Source organism: Nematolebias whitei, chromosome 21, assembly GCF_014905685.2.
Source record: "Nematolebias whitei isolate Nwh7 chromosome 21, NemWhi1, whole genome shotgun sequence".
In the NCBI taxonomy this organism is placed as follows: domain Eukaryota; kingdom Metazoa; phylum Chordata; class Actinopteri; order Cyprinodontiformes; family Rivulidae; genus Nematolebias; species Nematolebias whitei.
The window spans coordinates 9,955,610-9,972,742 of NC_056518.1; the positions used below are offsets into that span (position 1 = coordinate 9,955,610).

A 17,133-nucleotide genomic window follows, 5' to 3' on the forward strand; every position below is an offset into this window, starting at 1 on the left:
ATATATATATATATATACTAAAATAAACTACTACTTACTACTTGTACTACTATTCCTATTTTGCGTTTTTTCACTTATCGCGGGGCTTCAGGGGACAGATCCCTCGCAATAAACGAGGAACTACTGTAGTTAATAAGCTCTGTTCATGAGACATTATGATTTGTGTATACAGAAGTGAAAAGAAGGAAGTCCAGTGAAATAATGTGACAGAAATGACCGTCTTGAGAAGAACAAAAAGAAAACACTTTGAAGAAACATAAAAGTTTATTTTGCTGAACTGTGTGCTTGTGTAGCTCTAGACTAGATCTATATCTATATTTAGTGCAGAAATACGTTCAAACGGAGTTGTTCATCTTAAATTTGACCCATTTCAGATTCAGATTCTACTTCTAAAGAAGCAGCACTACAAGGCAATTATCAATCAAGTCATTGTTTATGAACAACTCACATTGCAGTGTTTTTGATTATGCGTCCCTGGTCCATCTTCTGTCCGATTCCATGCACGACAAAGACAACATGTGTAGTGTGAGGAGGTCTGTCTTCTGGTGAGGCCTCCTCAACAAACCCCCGATGGAGCCGTGTGCCACTGCTCGACGCTAAAACAGGAGTGACAGGAAGATTGGATGCTAATATTGTAGTTCTAAAATGATTTTATTAGAAAAACATACTTCCCTTAAGCATTCTGTGTACAATACTCCCAAACAACAAATGTTCTTCACTCAGAGACTATTTATGGCAGAGTTACTTAGAGCCAGAGTAACGAGGTGTGTTGAGGCCAAGCAGGTTTGAAGGTGAAACACGAAGCCCTCCTGTGACCAGAGGTGTGGCTGTCATGTGAGGCTGAGTGTGTTTTACTTAAAACCTTTCATCTAATCAAGTTACGTGCTACACAGAAAGGTGATAGGAGCTAACCAGCTGTCTGAGGAGAGAGATCATTTTACAGAGCGTGTTAGTCAAGGAAGGCTGAGGTAACCAGTCACACCTCCTCTTAAAATCTGTAAACCAGACACGATCAGCACAGATTACCGTCATTAATCCTGATTGAATCAAATACTAAGAAAGTCAAACTGCATTTAACATCTTTTCACTTACACTTGGAGCACAACGGGTCAAACATAGGCCCTGCGACTGATTGGGTAATTATTTTGAAGGAGTTTAACTGTACTCCTGTTTGTTTTTAAGTTTGCCATTAAAGGTATATCGATTAGGCATAGAGCATAAAGTTTATATATATGCTGATGACATGCTTTTGTATGTCAGATCCTCTTACTAGCGTTCCTGAGTTTGCTCAGGACTTTACTTTTTTACGTTGTTTCAAAAATTCAGGAGAATATCTGACTATAAGGTTAATCTTCAGAAGAGTGAGCTGATGCCTGTGACCTCTATAGAAAAGACAATTTTAGACACTGTACCATTTAAAATTAGTTTTAAAACATTTGGATACCTTGGCATTTGGGTAACAAGAGCGCATAAGAATCTCTGTAAAACTAATTATCTACCCGTCATGGCAAACCTTAAGCAAAACATTGTTAGATGTCAATACCTACCTCACACCCTGGGAGGTAGAATAAACTGTCAAAATTAATATTTTACCTAAATTTCTGTACCGTATTTTCTGCCGTACACGTCGCACCGCCCTATAAGTCAAATCAATCCAAATATGTTTAATGAAGTAAAAAAAAATACATTAATACGTAACTTCGCCGTATACATCTCATCTCAAGTGAGTTGAAAAGGATGTTCTGTGGACGCATTCTCATCTACCTGCCAGCTGTGCTCAAGTGCCTGACCAATGAGATCCTGGAACTAGCAGGAAACACGGCTCATGACAGTGGAAGGACAGGATCGTCCCTCGGCACCTACAGTTGGCTGTCCGCAGCGACGAGGAGCTCGGCAAACTGCTGGGAGGAGTGGCCAAACTGGCCATCTCTCTGGGAGGAGTTCTGCCCAGCATTTGGGTGGTCCTACAGCCCGAGGGGAACCGAAAGGTCAGCCAAGTCTGGGTGGACGGATCGGATGGCAGGTGCAGCCAGTTTCTTAGGATCCACTGTGGGATGGACCTTTACAAGAGATCCTTCCTGTCTACAGCATCAGCATCTATAACATCTCTTAATGAAATGAGGATAATGAGTTACAGCAACAAATAAGTTCCCTCTGGGATTAATAAAGTATTTTTGAATTGAATTGAATCTATTTGCGTCACCGCTAATGAGTCGTGTTTGTTACGAGTCACCACTGACCACCCGGAAACACAGGCCATTGTTGTGCCAAAAATTGATTGGCTGTCAAATGGCAGCTGCGGGAGTGTGCACAGGAGGACTTTAACAAGAATCTAACAAGATTAAAACTTAAAAACAATTATTTGTTTGCTCGAAATTATAGCAAAGGTGTGTCAGTCTAACTTTTCCTTAATAAATGCACTTTGACGGTCCAATCAGCTGAATTTCAAAAGTCGATTCGCGGGAGCGAGAGCGTGCAGAGGGACGAATCGTGCAATTCTTCAAAATTTTACAAGATAACCACCTAAAAACAATTATTCGTTTGCTCGACTTTATAGGCCCAGGCCTCCCTTGCAAAAGAGATGTGTGATCTCAATGGGACTTGCTTGGTTAAATAAAAGGTTAAATAAAATTATAGTAAAGTTGTGTCTCAGTTGAACTTTTATTTAATAAAAGGACTTCAACGGTCAAATCAGCTGTATTTCAAAAGTATTCGCTGCAGTGGGAGGAAATCAGGAAAGAGGAACGCTACGCATTTCTTTGAAATTTAACATGATAAGCACCTAAAACAATTGTTTGTTTGCTCGATGTTATAGCAAAGATGTGTCTCAGATAAACTTTTACTTAACAAATGTACTTTAATGTTCAAATCAGCTCATTTCACCCAGACGGTGCAGCGAAATGAAGCTGATTTGACGGTTGCTCCAGGTGAGCTGGACGAAGTTGGCAGGCTAGCAAGCTAATTGTGTCATTAATAGCCACTTTTACCCATTAAATGACACAACAGCATGCCAAACAACTTGAGTGCCATCTAGCAGCTGAAAATGATAGTGTTCAGTATTTTCATTTAAAATGAATGAAAACGGTCGTATCTTGGCCAAAAAACTGGTTTATAAATATGGAAAAAAAATCCATAAATAAGTCGTTTCAGAGTATAAGTCGCAGGGCATGTAAATTGTGAAAAAAATGTGACTTGTAGGCTGAAAAATGTGGTATTTGTATTGTATTTGTTTTGTTAAGGATTGCAAATGTAGTGATAAATACATTTTCCCACATTTTCAGTGAGCAGAAAAGTACTTCTCAATGAGAAAACACAGTTTTCCTACACTTATTAGTCCTAAGATTAATATTTTTGTATTAATATTTACATTATAGCAGTAGCTCATATCAAAAGCACAGGAAATGTAGTCACAAGTCATAAAATGAATACTGCTCCAACAGTAGGTTTCAGACTACAGGGTTGACAAACAAAAGGTACTGCATGGCCGAGATAATCGTATCTGTAAAAGAAGATAAAGCAAAGAGATCATACAAACCTTTGGAGAAGCCCAGTTTCTGGGTGACGGTGCGTGCAATTTTAGAAGTGGTAGCATCGCTGTAAAGGTATACCTCATCCACGCTGTGCCAATCCACGTGGGTTCGACTCAGCTTAAAACTGTGGATGGCTGCAGGGGTGGTGGAGAGACAGAAGAAATGTAATTAATTAATGGAGAGGGAGGAACTGGAAATGAACTGGGACAGGGAATGAGTAATCTGGTAAAGAGAAAAAATTCAATGCACACAAAAGAGGAGAAAATCTCCATGTATAAAAGCTGAAATAGCACGTTATAAACATAATACAAAATTAGAGATAGAATAAGAATTACACCAAAGGTCTCAAACGGCTCAATCAAATGCAGCTTGAAGCATTGATCTGCAATCAAAAAAAACACGTCACACAGCAGGATAGCATATTTCAGCTCTTGCTTGTCTTCCTGCTTCCATGTCATCCAATTGATAATTTCTCATGAAGTGGTGTTTTAAAATAAAATAAAAAATTGCACTCTTTTATTAAGGGCTTTCTCTCAGTGTATTAGGCAGTGACCGAGGCAAGTAAGAGCAGAGTTTTTGGTAGAGAGAAACCAAGTGACACCAACAAAAGCCAAGAGTTATACGTGGAGGTGGTTGACTTAGAGCTTCAGATTTGCTGGAAGCAAAGTCCTCATCATTGTGTCCTTTACATGCCACCTGGATGAATTTGTCAAAAAGAGGTGGCGACCTTCCAGCACATAGTCATGACTCTTTGTACTACTCTGAACCAAAGAGGGATTTAAAACCTTTAAAAAGATCAAGTTCTTGGAAAAATGTGTTCCAGCACAAGTTTTGGGTTAAACATCAAACAATGCAATTACATAACTAATGTACTGTAGAACCATTCCCATGAAAGTTGAAACTATTCTTTAACTGCCACAAAGTAATGAAGATAGTCTTAACTAGATTATCTAAACAATCTAGTTGAGACTTTTGCCTTTTATTTAACAATGATATTCTCTTTTCCTCTCCATTAAAGCCAAGACTGGTGACAAACGCAGGCAACATGTTGGATGCACGGTCTCATCCCACCAGCTGAAGACTGTAGCTCCTTCAAAGTGGTCACAGGCGTCTCGGTGGCTTCTCTCATCAATTTCCTTTTCACAGCCCTCAGTTTGAGAGGAAGGCCTACTCTTGCACACATGTCCCATGTTCCTTCTGTTTCTACACAGTGGACTTAGCAGAACTCCTGGAGATGTTTAGGGTCTAGGAAATCCTTTTGTATCCATGCCCTGGTGTGTACTTTAATAGTCTCTTCTCTGAGTTGAATTAGGACAGTCATTTTAAAGGGAGTGAATATTAGTGCATTTTTAAGAGGTTCATGCATACTGACCATAACTGACTGTTAACAATAAAAGCATAAAACATCCAAGGGGGTGAATACTTTTATAGGCACTGTAAGTCCATTACTTTGGAACAGGTAAATCTAGACCACTTTCCTTCACAGTCTCATTACGTTTATCGTAAAATAGTATTTTTGTGTTTAATTTCTCTAAATATTTAGGTATCTTGTGTCAAAATATTCCCCAACCACATTTCTTCTTCAAATGAAATGTTCCCGACAAACCTTACAGCCTTTATTCAAACATTTAACTGTTCTTGAACCAACTGTACACATTTTAGAAATCTTGATGTCTTCCCTCCTCTGCTGCATATCAATAAGTTAGCGACACTTTCAACACCACAGAGTGACTTGAATATTGTTCAAGAAGTCACTCACTACATCTATTAAATACAAATCTATTTCAATAACTTTGTAGAAACTAAGGCAATGTAACGACAGTGATGTACTTTCACACGTTATATATTTTTAGCAAATGGTTTATAATGAATTTCTCGAGCTCCTTTTTTGTTGAATATAGTTGTGATTTGGCAACGTAGAAGAGCACTTCCTGTTTCTAATGAAATACAGAACAGTGTGAAAGGAAGTGAGAATGAAAGGATCAAGGTTGAAGTGTCCAAAGGAGCAGGCAGTAAAATGTTTTGTGACCCTGCTCTCCAGCACAAATACATAAATTACTGATGGACAAAATAAATTTATAGATTCCTAAGGATAATGTGTGCCACGATAAAAAATAGAAGCTAACTGTTGAACTAAAAAAGGAATAAGTAACAAAAAGAATGACTGGGACTAGGAAAGATCAAGGCGCTCCTCTTAGTATAATGTCCTAGAACTGTGCTGTGAAAAATGTAAATGTTATTTTATTACATAACGTATTTATGCTTCAAATGTGATGAAACTACTATAATAGTAATGAAATAAATACAAAAAAAACCTGCAAGTTATACGAGTCATAACAAAGCCCCTTGTTCACATTGACTTTGACCTTGCACACTAGTCTTTAGGTCAACATCCACTTCATTTTACTGCAAGATGAGATTTCTCTATTCAGTTCATCCAGAAATGAGAGTGATGGACCTCAGAGTAAATATACACAAGAGTTATAGTATAATACTGAAGGACTACAATGGCTCCACTTTGCATCTCAATTGTTCTTTGCTCTCAATAGAAAGCTTTCTATTGAACTGATGACGGTGGTTCATTAAAGCTACACTGCTCCAATGAATGAAAGAGAGAAAACAATGAGACAAAGTGGAAAACAAAGCTAAATTTAAAAAAGCCAAGCACAAGGGAGGTTGATGAATAACTTATTGCAGTTCCAATGGTTGAGGGTTTTGTCCTTGTGCTTGAGCGAACCATGTTGTCTTCTTACTATTCCAGCAAGGAGATGCACAAGATTCCTCAAAAAAAGCAGCAATAGTAGCACTGAAGTCTGGATCACAGCACACAAAGAGACTTCTAGCATCTAGGCCCAGTTAAAGCAGTCATGAGAGAGTCTAATCAGTTTAGTTCAACTTTATCTAACTGAGCCTAGGTCTAGTTCTAAATATAAGACTTCAAAAGATTTGAACCACAAAAGAAAGAAAAAGGTACTCCAACAGAGACCTAGCATCTACGGGGAAGGGGAGGAAGCTAAAAGAGCTAACACAACAAAAGTAAACAGAAGACTTGGCATTTCACCGTACCTTGGCAGCGTTTGCGCTTGTGACATGTAGTTTTAGCACTCGTCTGATATCCACTCCATTTGAACAGAAAAGGGAGGTAGAAAGGGGGCAGGTGGGAGAGAACTAACAACCAACAAAGAGTGAGTCCATTTGCAGTCACATTAGACTTTTTGTCAATAATAACCAGCCAACCTGTTAAACATCACTGCAATCAGGTTACAATGGTACTCTCTAATCAGAACAAAACGTCTGTTCTCGTTACCGTAAGAACACGTAACAAACATGCTGTAAATGAATAACACAGTTTGAGTGAAGGTAAGTCTACAACTTACAACCCAGCGGTTTTACTAACTCTGTACCTTCGATGACTAAAGTAGCATGTTGTTTGCTCTCATTACACGATTCTACAAAGTGGAGAAAACAGCATTTCCCTTTATGTACTTGTGTTTCCACCTAGGCCTGTCACGATAATAAATGTTGCTGGGCGATTGTCTCAGAAATTATTGTGATAAATAATACTATTGTTTGAAATTTGACAATTAGTAATTATTGTCAAATTTAAGAAGAAATTTTGGTTAATTTGTTTTGAGTGTAGTACCTTTTTTTGACCACTGGATGGCAGTATAAGACTGTTTGAACTGAATGATGGATAGTGAGAGAGCGAGCAGCGTGTCTCTAAGAAAAATGGGAGGGAGGCCCTTTGACATGACATGGGCTCTCTCTCCTTTCTTTTTTCGGTTCTCAAAATGGCGGACGCTCGGTGTGGTTTGAGCTCTTTAACATAGCATTTTTCACACAAAGCTTTTAATAAAAAAAAATAAAAAAAATCAGTTAACAAGTTCTCAGCTTCTTTTTGCAGAGAAAAACAACTTTTTACACAAAGGCACGAGTTTCAACCGTGAATTTTGGAGTAGGGATGCACCGATCCATTTTTTTGTTTGTTTTACTTCAGATCTGATACCGATACCTAAATCTGAATATCGGCCGATACCGCTCCGATATCATTATCATTATTGATTTTATATGAGGCTGTAATAATCTCTTCTCAAGTACAATTTGTACAAATATATGCATGCATGTCCAAAAAGGCAACTTGAGGTAAGTTTTATTAATGTTGGATAAGTTTCAAAGTTAGAATTAAATTCTGCTAACACAAAACATGTTTGTTTTTTATTCCTAGCTTTAAAGTGGATATTAAAGTGATTAAATGTTTTAAACATCTGCTAAGTTTATGGCATCAACCAACACAAACAGGTTACTGTTTTTAGTATTTTACATCACTTTATAATGTAGAAGTTTTTGTTTCGTTTACATATGTATATATATATATATATATATATAAAATTTTCTTGTATTTTTCAATTTATATGCTTTTTTTATGATTGTCTACTGTTGCACTGATAAATGTCTCCTGGAGGATAAACTATATCTTGGCTGCAAGTATCAAGCTGTGAAATCCTTCGTTTTCTACACCTGATAGTGGTTGATCATTAATTTGGGGGAGTGGTGGCGCAGAGGTTAGAGAAGGTGGGCCTGTGATCGGAAGATCGTCGGTTCAAGACCCCGTACCGACAACATCAAAAACGTGGGTGGGGTAGGTGAAGCACCCACACCTGCCCCCACCCTCATTCGCCCCACTCTAGGCCATGAGCAAGGCCCTTAACACCCATCTGCTCCCTAAACAGGTCTCTCTTGAAAATGAGTTCTCGTGGCTCAATGAGACTACCTGGATAAATAAATGGTAAATAAATAAAAAATTACGATGAAGTTTAGCAACTTCTTCATAAACATTTGAGCTACGTGGCTTCAGCGGCGTGTCCTTCTTGTTAAATCCGAAGCAGGCAGTCTGATTTCGGTCAGCCGCGCTCAGTCTGCTCCTCCGAGACGGGCAGACGGAGTGAGGCAGATAGAATGCGGCTGACCGAAATCAGACTGCCTGCTTCGGATTGAATGAGAAGAACACACTGCTGAAGCCACAGAGCTCGAATGTCCAACGTAAAACTTTACCGTGGTTTAATGTAGTTCTATGTTTGATTAAGTTTGTTGTATTATAGGTCGTGATGGAGCTTCCTCCTCTCGGTACAGCAGCTTTGCAGACATTGCATGTTGCTGTCTTGCTTTGTGGTGTTTCTAGTGTAAAATACTTCCACACAGCGGAAGTGTCGATGAAAAGTTGGTTAGCCACAGAGCTACTGCGATCTTCACATATTTACTCACGTTGTAGCTGGCTGCAAACTATGAAATGGATTTCCTGAATGTGAGGCGGGTCTCATTACTCTGAGTTCATGAGGCACGCCGCCCTTCAGGAAATCCATTCCAGTTTGAAGCTAACTTGCAGAGCAGCGGGCAGGGAATCACATGTGGAGACATTTCAGCAGACACAGACGTACATCATGGATCGGAAATCTCTGCAAGTTGGATCGGAAAAATCCGATACATAAATTATGCTGGTATCAAAGGCCGAAACCGATACTGGATCGGACCCAACCCTATTTTGGAGCTTCGACAAGACGGAGGGTTTTTCCCCGAGGTCGGCCTGTTAGCTTAGCTTCTCAACTTAGCTGCTTTTACGATCCAAAAACATGATTTTGGATGGTTAAAATAGAATTTAAAGAGAAAGAGAAAAGGAGGGTCAGTGAAGATCACCGGAGTTGAGCCTTTTGTCATCCAGTGTCTTCAGTAGAAAGAGAGAGACGAAGAAATGATAAAGCTGATAAATGAAAATGAGGTTGATAATTTTCATTTATCATGCGATTAATTGATTTATTGTTTGTTGCAACAGACCTATTTCCATCTTTGTTCATAAATGATTTTTTTAATTTTTATTAACTAATTTAATTATGTGAAGTCAAGTGCAAGACTTTATTAAAAAAATGTTGCAGAACTTAGGACAAATATTTCCAAATATTGTTGGTCTTTGAAGCCAATGTGATACAGTCTGTTACAAAAAATGTTGTAGCAGTGTAACTTATTGACTTTCAAAAAGAAATTTGTTCAGTAATGTTTGGCTTTACAATCACAGTTAGATATTTAGGTTCAAATACAAACAACTCTTTGTCAAACTCAGCTTAAACTTTCTAACAAGTCTAAAATAACATCTGTGCTAAAATCTTTCAAACACAAAAACACATCCAATAACCAACATAATTGGCTTAAAAAAAATTCTTTACAAACATGGCATCACAACTCATTGTGATATTACAATCAAAATTATGAACCCAAAAAATAAAAAAATTATATAATCCTTACACTCACTCTGTAGTAAAATGGCATTTGGAAATTTGAATTGACCTCAAAATTTGTTAAGAAAAATGGGTCAAGTGCCAAATTTGACTACATCATTCAATCCAAAGAAACACAGCTGGCTATCAGACTTGCAAATGCCAGCAGTGTGTCCCTCAGCTGAGGTTAAGGGCTGTGGAGGAGGAGAAAAGTGCTGAGCATCACGTAAGTTTGTTTGCTGTAAGAGCTATCAATAATGCCACTTGGACATAACAGGACTGATGGATCCATTCAAAAGAAGTGCTTTGCAATGACTGGACCTTCTATTGCAGACTCAGGCATGTAGGGGTCAAAACTACCCTAATAAGTTGCATTTGAGTGGTATATCACAAAAGGTTTTTCATAAAAAGGCAATGCCTTCGAAGATCTACTCTATTGTTTTTTATCAATAATGAAAAGTTTAATATCTACTAAGCAAACTAATAATACAGTACTGACATTTTAGTTATCTTGTGGCCAAGCGCTAACCACATTTATCAGTTGTTCAAGTATCTTTTACTATTTATTTATTTCAAACTTTATCAATTATGTATGTTAGAAATGTCAAGTATTGACAAAAAGTTTGAAAAACACGTTGCGGGCCTTGCCTTCATCAAAAACATACAGAATGCAGTGCTAGCACATAATGTTTTGTTGCCTATGCCAAGCCTGCAGGCTGTAATTTTCCAAATTGTCTTTCAAGTCTGAAAGAGGAGTCCACACCCTGCAACATGCTATGACTTCAACCACCTGCTTTTGTATTTTGTGCACAACGCCGATATAAACACTGGGAACAAGGTGTGTCCAAAAGGTGTAATTGTACACTGTATCCAGCAGAGGGTGCATGCAGACTACTTTCAAGTCATGGCCATTCACTTTCACTTTCAGCATAGCCGAAGTAGGGAGCAATACTGTATAGAGTATTTTGCTAAACTGAGCATGGTAAATTTATTTCAACTGATATGCAAAATAAATTTTAAAAAAAAATTCAGTCCTCCAACTTGCTTGTCATTAGCTACATCCCTCTCAAGTTAGCAAGCTAACGTTAAGATAACCTAGCATAGGCTATTGCCTTATAAAACTTTATCCACAACAATAAATCTAACGTAGAGGTAAAAATATATGTGTTAGTAACGTTATCTTTGTTGTCCTCACTGAAATGCATTGTTTGTCTGAAATCTTTACTCCTCTGCAAAGAAAAATAAACTCTGATGTGGTCAATACTAATTAGACCTTCACCATACACATTCCGACACCCTGGAGCCAGGCCTGGGAAAGGGGCTCGTCAGTGAGTGCCTGGTGACAGGGTCTCTACCCCTGGGGCCTGATCGGGCTCAGCCCAAAGGAGCAACATGGGTTTGCCCTCCCGTGGACCCACCACCTGCAGATGGGGCCATGAAAGTCAGGTACATGATGCCATGGGCAGTGGCCGAAGGCGGGGACCTTGGCACTCTCACCCTGGCTTACCAAAACTGCTCTTGGGACATAGAACATAACCTCTCTGGTGTGGAAAGAGCCTGAGCTTGTGCGCAAGGTTGAGCGGTACCGACTAGATAGAGTTGGGCTCACCTCAACACACATCATGGGTTTTGGAACAGATCTCCTTGAGAATGGCTGAACTTTATTTCACTCTGGAGTTGCCAATGGTGAGAAGCATCGAGCTGGTGTGGGTCTACTTGTAGCCCCCCGACTTGGTGTTGGAGTTTTCCCCAGTAGATGAGAGGGTGGCTTCCCTGCGCCTTTGGGTGGGGAAACATGTTCGGAATGTTATTTGTGCTTACGCACCGAACAGCAACTTAAGAGTATCCGGCCTTCTTGGAGTCCTTGGCAGGGGTGCTGGATGATGTGCCAGCTGGGGACTCCTTTATTCTACTGGAGGACTTCCAATGCCCATGTGGGAAATGAAAATGTGATCTAGAGGGGCATGGCTGGGAGGAACGGCCTCTCTGATCTGAACCAGAGCAGTGTTCTGTTGTTGGACTTCTTTGCTAGTCATAGTTTTTTCATCACAAGCACCATATTTAAACACAAGGGTGTCCATAAGTGCACTTGGCACTAGGATGCCCTAGGTCGTAGATCAATGACTGATTTCATAGTCGTGTCATCTGATTTGCGGCCGTTTGTTTGGCACTCGGGTGAAGAGAGGAGCTGAGCTGTTAACTAATCACCATCTGGTAGGGAGTTGGATCAGATGGCGGAGGAAGATGCCAGACAGACCTGGTAGACCCAAATGTGTAGTGAGGGTTTGCTGGGAACACCTGGCAGAAGAACCCGTCAGAGAGATCTTCAACTCACACTTCCAAGAGAGTTTAAACTGCATCCCAGCTTAGATGGGGGACATTGAGTCCAAGTGGGCCATGTTCCGTGTCTCAATTGTTGAGGTAGCTGCCCTGAGCTGTGGCCGTAAGGTTGTCAGTGCTTCTCACGGTGGCCATCCACAAACTCGGTGGTGGACACCCCGGGTTAGGAAGGCTGTCAAGCTGAAGGAGGAGTCCAACTGGGCCATGTTAGCAGGTGGGAGTTTGGAGGCAGGAGTACCAGAGGGCCAAATGCTCCGACAGTCTTGGCTGTTGCTGAGGCAAAAGCTCGGATGTGGGAGGGGTTCGGTGAGGCCTTGGATAGAGACTCTTGGTTGGCTTCAAGGAGATCCTGGTAAACCATCAGGTGGCTGAGAAGGGGAAAGCAGCACTTTACTAACACTGTGTTCAGTGAAGGTGGGTTGCTGTTGACCTCAACCAATTATGTCATCAGGAGGTGAAAATAATAATTCTCAGACCTTCTAAATCCCACCAGCACGTCTTCCATGGAGGAAGCTGAGCCGGATGACTTTAGTGTCGGTCTGTCCATAACTGTGGTTGAGGTCACTGAGGTAGTTAAAAAGCTCTGTGGTGGCAGGGCTCTGGGAGTGGATGAGATTCACCCTGATTTCCTTAAGACTCTGGATGTTGTGGGGTTGTCTTTGTTGACATGCCTTTGCAATGATCTGTGGACATCGGGGGCAGTGCCACTATTGGATTGGCAGACTGGGGTGGTGGTTTCCCTCTTCAAAAAGGGGGACCGGAGTGTGTACTCCAATTATAGGGGCATCACTCTCCTTAGCCTCCCTGGTGAGGTCTATTCAGGGGTACTGGAGAAGTGAGTCCAACCGTTGGTCGAACCTCAGATCCAAGAGGAACAATGCAGGTTCCGTCCTGGCCATAGAACACTAGATCACCTCTTTACCCTCACTAGGGTTCTTGAGAGGTCATGGGAGTTTGCCCATCCAGTCTACATGTGTTTTGTGGACTTGGAGAAAGTATTTGACTGTGTTCCTCGGGGTACACTGTGGGGGGTGCTTTATGAGTATGGGATTGGGGGCCCATTGTTACGAGCTGTTCAGTCCCTATACAAGTGGTGCGAGTTTGGTTTGCATTGTCGGTAGTAAGTCGGACTCCTTCAGGGTGGGAGTTGGACTCTGCCAGGGCTGCCCGTTGTCACCAATTCTGTTCATAACTTTATGGACAGAATTTCTTGGTGCAGCCAGGAGACAGAGATTCCAGTTAGGTGGCCTCAGGATTCCATCTCTGCTCTTTGCAGATGATGTGGTCCTGTTGACGTCATCATGCCGTGAACTTCAGCTCTCACTGGAGTGGTTCGCATCAGAGTGTGAAGTGACTGGGATGAGAATCAGCACCTCCAAATCTGAGGCCATGGTCCTCTATCGGAAATGGGTGGATTGCTCTCTTCAGGTCGAAGGTGAGGTTCTGTCTCAAGTGGAGTAGTTCAAGTATCTCGGGGTTTTGTTCACAAGTGAGGGAAGAATGAAGTGTGAGATTGACAGATTGGTGCAGCATCTGCAGTATTGCGGACTCTGTACCGGTCCGTTGTGGTGAAGAGAGAACTGAGCTGTAAGGCAAAGCTCTCTGTTTATCGGTCGGTCTACGTTCCTACCCTCACCTATGGTCACAAGCTGTGAGTAGTGACAGAAAGAACGAGATTGCAGATACAGGCGATTGAAATGAGTTTCTTCCACAGGGTATCTGGACTCTCCTTTAGAGATAGGGTGAGAAGTTCAGTTATCCGGGAGAGACTCAGAGTAGAACCACTGCTCCTCCACATCAAGAGGAGCCAGTTGAGGTGGTTTGGGCATCTGGTAAGGATGCTCACATGGCGCCTCTCTTTGGAGGTGCTTCGAGCATTTTCAACTGGGAGGAGACACCGGGGAAGACCAAGGACACGCTGGAGAGACTATGTCTCTCGGTTGGCCTGGGAACGCCTTAGAATCCTCCCAGAATAGTTGGAAGAGGTGGCTGTGGAAAGAGATGTCTGGGCCTCCCTGCTCAAGCTGCTGCCCTCGTGACCCGACTTAGGAATAAGCGCAAGATAATGGATATATGGATATACACTAAGATATATGCTAAACAAATGCCAAACAGTACACCAAAAGACATAAGATATACACTTAACACTAATGTAAAACAACAATACAATACAATACATTAAATACAATACAATAAATGTGAATGCACGTTAGGAAGACTGTTTTTATGACCCGTGCATCACTTGTAAATCTACTGTGGGACTATGTATAGCAGGTCCCTGGTTCAAACCCCGGTCCAGGGGCCTTTCTGGGTGGAGTTTGTATGTTCTCTCCGTGCATGCGTGGGTTTTCTCCGGGTACTCCGGTTTCCTCCCACAGTCCAAAAACATGCATGTTAGGCTGATTGGTAACTAAATTGTCCCTAGGTGTGAGAGAGTGAATGGTTGTTTGTCTCGTTTGTCTCTATGTGGCCCTGTGATGGACTTGCGACCCGTCCAGGGTGTACCCCGCCCCTCGCACAGTGATTGCTGGACATGGGCACCAGCGACCCCCGTGACCCAAAATGGAGTAAGCGGGTAAAGAAAATGGATGGATGGATGGACTATGTATAGCGTGAATCTGATTAGCTTAACTTCATGGTTGTTAACAGCTGCGCTAAATGAACAAGCTCCACTCCACTCGCCGTTTTCTTAGTTTCTTGATGGTGGACAAAGTTTGTAAATTTTCAGTCATATCAGTTTTCGGCATTAGCCTTCCCCTCCCAATATCGGTATCGGTGATAGCCAAAATGTCCATATCGGTCAGGCTCTAATCCAAATATTCTGCATTTAACAGCTGGTTCTGCACAACACACTGATATGCCCACCACATCTTCTGCTTCACCAACATTTGTCTTGGCTTTACTGCGGCACTGTGAAAGGAGGGAAAGTGAGTGTAATGGTAGGTTGGTGAGACAGTGGGATAGCAGGGAATAAACGTACTGCAATAATACAATAGCATAGTGTGCTGGTTTTGCAATCCGTTTATCAGTGGTAATGCAATTTAGGAGAGCCTCTGAGTACTTGAAATTAATAATTTTAAAATAAAAATACTCCTCTGTAACAGGCTGCTTGGAACATCTGCACAAAGAAAGTGAAATAACTATATCATCTATTTTGCTTTCAGGCTCAGCTAAATATAGAAGTTGAGAACAACTCATAAACAAAGGGAGTGGGAATTTTCTATGCAGACCCTGATGTTGCTGCACCATTAGATCTGAACGTATAAATAGAGCAGACACAGTTTTTAATAATGTGTACAATATACCAAACCACTACTTTCATCATTATATCACTAGGTTGAATTTGCAATTTTCCCTCTTGCAGTGGTACAGGATATTACCAGTAGTTAAAAATCCTGAGATATGCATCTAATGTGGCTGTACAAATATAATAAAACCAAGGTGAAAACACTTGTACTGTACTTCAAGCACCTTGCATGTAACTAACATTCCTCTATCGTTTAACGAATGCAGTTTGTTTAATGTCCCTGTTTGCATATCCCTGCATCTGACAGGTTTCTCTCCCTCACAAACGATCTTGTGATTTAACGTGAGAAAGTGTCAGATGCTTCCAGAAGTTGGAGCTATAGTACGAATGCACAATACAAATGGTGACAAAGCACTAAAATATTCTGAACACTTGGGTGATGACCTTTTTTGTAGACCTTTCAGAATCAGACCTGTCTGCGTAAGAGGAAATGTCATTATCTCTTCATTTCTGTCAACTGCAAATATCTGAAACTATGCGAAACCCAAGGTAAACGGACTCAAGACAAAATAGAAACTAGACACATTTGCAATATATATTAAAAACCTGCTTAGTCTAAATATTTTGACGTTTTCATTTGGAGTCATTCAGATTAGCTTGGGGATTAAATCATGTTTTCTACTGAATATTACACCGTTCTCACCTTCACTTTAGTGGTTTCTGCAAATTTAGTCTCTGTTTTACTTTATTTATCTGCCAACCTCACACAATCACACCCCCGCATATTCATGACTGATTAAAAATAAAGTCTCATGGAACAGGCAGCCTGAATCAAAGAGCTTCCTTCTTCCTGCTGTCCTTGACTAAAACCTGCCACACGTTCCTTGAAGCAGCACATCAAAAATGGACATGCTAGAAAGTTCAGGCCGAAGCTGCTTTACACGAGCGACACATTAAGAGAAAACGTACATGCACGTGAATACACGCACCTGTCGTGATCATTTCTTTATGCTGTGACACAATGTAACAGTAATAAGCAAGACTGAGTGATGAGACTTGAATTATGACAAAGTAGTTCTTGTGCCTTTTTCCCCTCAAGCTGGAGACACTTTGACAAACCTTTAAACAAAACTTGTTTTTATGATTCAAAGCTCAAGGAAGCATTTCATTTTTTAATTGTTCTTATTAAGTCATATTTAATTTAATCGAGCTATTGCAGGTCATCACTAGGAAGCTAGTTACAAGAATGAGTGTGTGCTGCTGAGGATATCATCACCATGTTATTTCTCGCTCCTCACCATCTTTGCTGTCAACGGTCTTGACCACTAAATCCGTCTCGAAGGTGTCCTGCATCTGTTGCCCACGGAAATGGTTCAGGTGCTCCAGTTCAATGAGGTCACTCTCCTCTTCCTCTAAAGGGAGCCAGGTCCCATCAATGAACCACTGGCCTCTCATCACAGGGATATGGTCTTGTTCTGCAAAACACACAACTGATTCAGCTGCCCTTAAACAAACAATGAAAACACTAAACATTTTAAAGTTGTTGTGGGGTCTAAGGCAGGGGGGGTCCAGTCTTGGTCCTGAAGGGCCCGCATGTTTCAGAGGCTCCTCTGCTTCAGCACATTTGAATTGAATCAAAGGTGATTAACAAGCTTCTGCAGTACTTGGAGGCAGTTCGTGTTGGATCAGGGAAGACACAGGACAGTGTCCCTCTGGGACCAGGATTGAACACCCCTGGTCTAAAGACACA

The 17,133-nt window shown here is 41.1% G+C and overlaps 1 protein-coding gene across 1 annotated transcript in view; it reads right to left on the reverse strand.

Annotated features, from left to right (window-relative positions):
• ddhd1a (DDHD domain containing 1a) overlaps window positions 1-17,133 on the reverse strand; it is a 24,844-nt gene that overhangs the window by 4,680 nt on the left and 3,031 nt on the right. The window contains exons 2-4 of the mRNA XM_037695310.1: window positions 16,682-16,858; window positions 3,536-3,664; window positions 449-596 (exon numbers count right to left, since the gene is read on the reverse strand). Coding sequence (XP_037551238.1) covers window positions 449-596; window positions 3,536-3,664; window positions 16,682-16,858 — 454 coding nt within the window. The remainder of the gene's footprint in view (window positions 1-448; window positions 597-3,535; window positions 3,665-16,681; window positions 16,859-17,133) is intronic.